The sequence below is a fragment of the Phytophthora parasitica genome, assembly GCF_000247585.1.
Source record: "Phytophthora parasitica INRA-310 unplaced genomic scaffold supercont2.15, whole genome shotgun sequence".
Taxonomy (NCBI): Eukaryota; Oomycota; class Peronosporomycetes; order Peronosporales; family Peronosporaceae; genus Phytophthora; species Phytophthora nicotianae.
This window is the reverse complement of record NW_008649001.1, coordinates 942462-948074: the sequence shown is the minus strand read 5'-3', so window position 1 is coordinate 948074 and position 5613 is coordinate 942462. Positions and strand designations below refer to the sequence as shown.

Here is a 5613-nt window from a genome sequence, read left to right as displayed (position 1 = left end):
ACGGAGAGAGTCGAAGTCTCGCTCGGCCCAGCTACTGCTGCGTTGACTGTTGTACAGTCTTGCGGTCTGCTCCCACATGTTGCGCCCTGTGGGTTTTACAGTCTCTATGACATGGCATAGCAACATTTGCTTCTGAACGGAATAGTTCGTGTAACCGGTACGACGCCCTCTCTACAGCAATATGTATCTACACGTTAGGCCTCAAATCCTCGGAACGTGCTAGTTAATACTTAGGCGTAATAGCGAGCTCACCTTAGACATCTGCGAGTGTCTTGGATACAAAGACCTCAAGGGGAAGAACCGTAAATGAAAAAGTGCTAAAAGGACAGTCACATTTAACCTCAGGTTGAAGCTATATTTTCATTGATACAAACTATGTATGAAAATGAAAAACCTCGGGAAGATCGCCAAGCCATTACAAGAATACACTTCGTCGCCCTTGGCCGAGTTACCTTACTGACGAGGCATGTCGTTGAGATGCTGGATGTCACGGTGCTGGCACCGCCACCAGCCACAACGGCACACAAACCAGAGATGATTTCCATAAGAAACCGTGACCTCTTCACCAGGGTACACGTCTCTCACTGTTACCACCACCACGCTCAGGTGACGGCCGGTCTGCACCTCGTGGAACCGAGCTGCTGGCTTGCACGAGTGATTCATTAGTCGAACCTTCCCTCCGGCGTGAACTGTGTCGATGCCGGCGTGCTTGTTACCCGTTGTCCTTGTCTACAAGTGCATGCGATAACCCTCGTTGACTGGTCCGTACTTACAGGGAGGTCCGAAGATATCCAGCTCGCCCAAGTACTCCCCAATGATCTCACCCGCAGGGATTGGTGCAGTTGCAGTGATCCCTCGCATTCCCGTTCGAGTATTGCGGCTAATTGCCAGCGCTTTGCTCTCATTAAGCGCGTTGCCGCAGTCGCCGTCGAAGGAGCAGTTCTGCCACGTGCAGAATCTCGCGCTTCGCGCGTTTTTCACACGAAAGTGCGTTGCATCGCACCGTACATCCACATCCTGCGCCGCCGTTGATGCCGATCGACACAGGAGGAAACTTCCACTTGTGAGGGTTCCAGTTGCTCTCCAGAAACATAAAGCCGAGTGGCCACTTGTCCAGAACCCACTCGTCTCGTGCGGAGTGCACATTCGTGTCCCCAACTAACTCGAAACCAGGTGAAGAGGTGGTGGACTCGCCCGGGGACAGAGGCGCAGTTCTCGCCAGCACCACCAGCGCGTCGGTATCGTATCCATCCGATTCACAGCATTCCACGAACCAGTAGGGGACCTTCTTTGGGTCGATGCCCAACTGCCGCAGCTCGTGGGCGTGAGTTCCCTCCGGAGTCCACGGAGTTTCCACGTCGAAGCTTGCGAGCTACTGGTGGCCTGGGGAGTGTGCATTCCCACAACGGGCTCAAGCCCAGCCACCCGGTCGCCCAAGACGGCGGGTACAGGTGAAAACGCAGTGAACGGTTCTGTGGTGGTCGTTTGGCTCGACCCCGTACTCGCTGGCCTAGGCTTCAGCACACGAGGGCGAGGTGTCGTCGCAGGCGAAGGTTCGGTGATTGTCGACTGACTAGACAGTAGTTGATCTTCTTCGAACTCGTTTTGTGGATCGAGCCGAAAATCAGACAGCATCGCTACCTCCATAGTAGCAGCCTCAATCACGAGGGGGTGCGCGAACGACCGCCCCGATCGAAGCCACGGAAACGGGGGGGGGGGGGGGGAGACTGCAGATTCTTGGGCGACGGATACTGCAGCTTCTTGGGCGACGGAGACTGCAGCTTCTTGGGCGACGGCTGCCCGCGATTCCTTCTGTCGCTTCGATGTAGACGCAGGATCCTGGTCGAAGAACTCCGGAGTCAAGGAACGAGCGCGTTTCTTGGTTACCGTGATGAGCAGCCTATACTAGAAACGATAGTAGAAACGATAGTTACTCTTCATATTCCATCACCATACACAGTGTACTTACGAGCAAAGAGAGGGAGATTTACTTGAAGTCATGTTCTGTACAGATCTCACAACAACTGTCAGCATATTTCATCATACTAAACCACAAGCATCTCACTTTTGAAGCGCGAGGAAAGGTGCAGATTTCAAAGTGAGCGCCAAGCTCGCAGTTTAAATTTGCGCGCGCAATCTCTCGCCTTCGACCTTTCAAGATCCGTGAACTTCAAGCAGAGAGAAAAATCTCTACTTTAGGGTACATTATGATCGTATACAGAAATGAAGATATATTTAAATCAGTTGCTAAATGAGGGGATGAATAAAGGACAATTAAAGCTCACCAAACGAGATTTTTGATGAGACGACTTTTTGGTCTCACCAAAACTCTCGTTTTATCACGAGTCGTTTTATCACCCTTTAATCCACCCTAACCCTGATGATTAAACCGTTTTTTTTGTGGGTTTTGGGAGGGGTAGTGAGGGTTCCAGGTTTAATTCAGGTTTCGGAATTAAAGAAAGGAATCAGATGCAAGTAAATTATGAAGTTCGCATAAGTTACTCCAACAGGTATTTTCCAGGTAGAAACCTGGAGTATTCATATGTGCAGAATATGGGTAAAAGTGGAAGTGAGAGATGGTCAGTTGTGTCGGAACGACTCGGGGCCAACCAAAACTCAGAGGTGATAGCTGCTCGAAAGGTTAAACGTCCTCAACGCATTCATGTTATGTCCAGGTATTGACCATGTATTGAACTTAGTTAGCAATCCTGCGTATCAGCTGACTAGAAGTTCTTCATCTTCAAAATTGCATGCAGCATCGCCCAGCGAAGCTTCAGCACTCCAGTAGTTGACACATCACTTGGTGCATCGCTACTTAAACAGGCCAGAACAGAGGCAAACAAACACACCACAGTTATCACCGTCCGTCTGTATGGGCTCTGTCACTGTGGTATTAGTGAACTTATCCCCTCCCGTAGTTTTCTCAATGATTTCACTTGTCATCGCTTTTAAAAACTTCATATTCTTTTTGCCACCCATGCTGTCGTACGTCTTGATCTTTTTAGCAGCTTTGTCAATCACTAAGCATCCCCAGTGAACACCTCCAAAGTTTACGGGTAACAGCACGTATGGATGCAACTCGACACCCTCAGCAATATGATTTAGCATATTTGCATGAAGAGAGACTGTTTTGCCTGAGTTCTGAGGAAGCGCGATCGCTCCATTATTCTTGTACCGTCTCAAATACACCGCAAAAGCTCTCATTGCGTTGTCATTGAACCAGGCCGATCCTCGGAAACAATAAAGATCTGAATATGCCAAATCAAACCCGAATCCACGCAGCTGCGTATAAGGCCAAGCCTCCAAAAGCTGGAGGAACACGATCCTAGCTGGAACAGGGTCTGCAATACCAGTTTTAACATCACTGTTAATCCACGTACAACATTGTACAGCATCCCGGCAAGTGGCCTGCATGTTCCAGGTCCATTTCATGGCTTCCAGATGAGCTCATGTGAACTGTCCAATCTTTTCGATAGTAGCCACAAAGCAGACTTGGTCTTCTTCTCTCTCCCCATCGCTATCAAGCTCAATTCGCTCTTCATTAGCCATCTCACCATTTAGTTGCGACAAAGCGCCTTCAATAATAGACTATGCCAGGCGAAACTGAACTCTATCGGGAACGAAACCATCATCCTTACGCCATTCTACCACCTTTCCGTTGCCCTTGCTCTTGACTTGGAAAGTAACGATGAATCAACCCATTTCACGTACGCCTGGCTTAACGATTTGCAGCGGTGAGACGACGTCACAGAGATCACTATCCCTCCGAAGAGCGCGGAGCTTTATCCCTTTGTTGTAATCTTTGAGTGCAACCTTCGCCTTTTGCTTCTGTTCGGCACGGTTCAACTTTGGCCTACCGACACGCCTAACACCTCCTGACAACTTGATCTTAGGCCCACGATCTTTACTGTCATTACCACACAGAGCTTCAGTTTCTACTGGGCTGCGTTTTGACAGAGCGGTTCATTCGATGCGGAGGTCGTAAGTTGCGTAGGTTTTGTATCGGAGTGAGAACTTTGGGTTGCTTGCGTCTCTGCATGAGAACTACCGGTAGTTTCGTCAGGAGTCTCCGCGTTTCCTCCAGATCTATCTTCGTTTTGGTCACCGTCGTTTTCGGCACCGTCGCCATCCTGCGTATCCACCACTCGGCCGTGACGCAAATTGTACCACCACTGTTCTAGTTGAGCCATTGCTGTGTTGAAATCACTGTCCGGAAACTGGACAAGTTCACCACTAATTCGCCCAAACGCCTGCTGAGTACGTCGATACTTCTTATATTAAAGCGTTTGTAGATACGCTGGCTTTGTATATTTTATCCATGAAAGGCTTTTTTTTTTACCTCCACCAGCTTACCCGTTATGAGACGGCTCTGTACAAACCACCTGCACAAGTACCAACAGTACATCCCGACAAATTTTAGTCAATACCTGGTCAACACCTGTTCAAAACCTGGAAATACCTCGATGCAATGCTGGAGAATGGGATGATCAGCGGATAACCATTCGCCTTCCTATACACCATAGCATGCCGACATGGAAGCTTCATCGTCTGGGAGAACTCGCAATCGCGAGCCAACCCATCTTTCTCGAGAAGGGACTCGTGGTGTTCGTAGTGAACAGTGATTGTGGTGCCGTTGTCCTTGAACGAGTGGTTGTCTGCTACGGCTGGGTCTGTCGCGACGCCATATTGCGTTTTGATTGCTGCGACTACCCATCTCCAACACCACGTTCATCTGCTCCGGAGAAGAGGCGTCCCGCAAAGTGCCAGGCATCTCCACCTTCGAATTGTACTCTTCTTCCTTGCGGCGCTGGTAGTCCAGAAGAACCTTGAGGCTTGCCCGCATCGTGAATTGACCTTTTAACTGTCTCTTGAGTTTGCCGAAAAGACTTTCGACTCGGTTGTTTGTGTGATTTCCAAAGTGAGGTAAGTCCACACGATACGCCTTTACCCACATTTCACAGCAATCATCCCAATTCTTGTCAGAATATTCACAAAGCTCTGTGCAGCCTTCTCGACAAGCTAGGTGTTTGAACTCCTCATGATGCAACGCATACGCTTCAACAGTTCGAAAGTAGGTCATGTTCGTAATTGTGTGCTTCATTTGTGCCAGAACATCTGCATCGTACGCCCAAACTTCATAGCCTTCCTTATAATATGGTGCAGCCACTTGATCACGTGAAATTGACAGTACAATACACGAGCCTCCGGGAGCTTCTTGCGAATGACTTCAACTTCGCGCATGTCCTTATCCACGATAACAATTCGTACAAATCTCCAGTGTTCATTAGCTCGCTTAAAGTGATCCAAGCACTTCCCCATGTGCCAGTCACTATTCGTTTCAATCAGTGAGTATTGCACAGGCTGACCGTTACCAAACTGGTCCATTGCTACCATCGTGAAAAGCTGGTAGTTGTATAGTTGTACCTGGCAGTACGAAAAAATACCTGGTTAATACCTGTTCAAACCTGAAAAAAAAAACTATACTACGAAACATTGCATATAACTCGCTGGTTGGTCTTGTGTGTGCAATCCATTTGAATCACCTCCGGAAAACTGTCCACCATTGCGCGCATGTGACCGCTTGTGAAGGAAATAACACCAGTATCTCCACGA

At 48.8% G+C, this 5613-nt stretch overlaps 3 protein-coding genes across 3 annotated transcripts in view; all 3 read right to left on the bottom strand.

The window, feature by feature from the left end:
* Window positions 1-301, bottom strand: part of PPTG_08265 (hypothetical protein) — a gene marked incomplete at its 3' end in the record, with an annotated part of 1216 nt that extends 915 nt beyond the window's left edge. Inside the window, exon 1 of the mRNA XM_008903208.1 lies at window positions 253-301. Coding sequence (XP_008901456.1) covers window positions 253-261 — 9 coding nt within the window. The 5' untranslated portion in view covers window positions 262-301. The remainder of the gene's footprint in view (window positions 1-252) is intronic.
* Window positions 302-729: 428 nt separating this feature from the next.
* Window positions 730-1647, bottom strand: PPTG_22360 (hypothetical protein; the record flags this gene model as incomplete). The annotated part of the gene is made up of 3 exons (XM_008903401.1): window positions 730-942; window positions 1004-1306; window positions 1642-1647. The coding sequence occupies 3 exons, from the start codon at window positions 1645-1647 to the stop codon at window positions 730-732; spliced, it is 522 nt and encodes a 173-aa protein (XP_008901649.1).
* A 1164-nt stretch (window positions 1648-2811) lies between these two features.
* PPTG_08264 (hypothetical protein) lies at window positions 2812-3414 on the bottom strand (the record flags this gene model as incomplete). Its single annotated transcript, XM_008903207.1, has 1 exon — window positions 2812-3414. One exon carries the CDS (start codon window positions 3412-3414, stop codon window positions 2812-2814), a length of 603 nt encoding a protein of 200 aa, XP_008901455.1.
* Between the last annotated feature and the right edge of the window lie 2199 nt (window positions 3415-5613).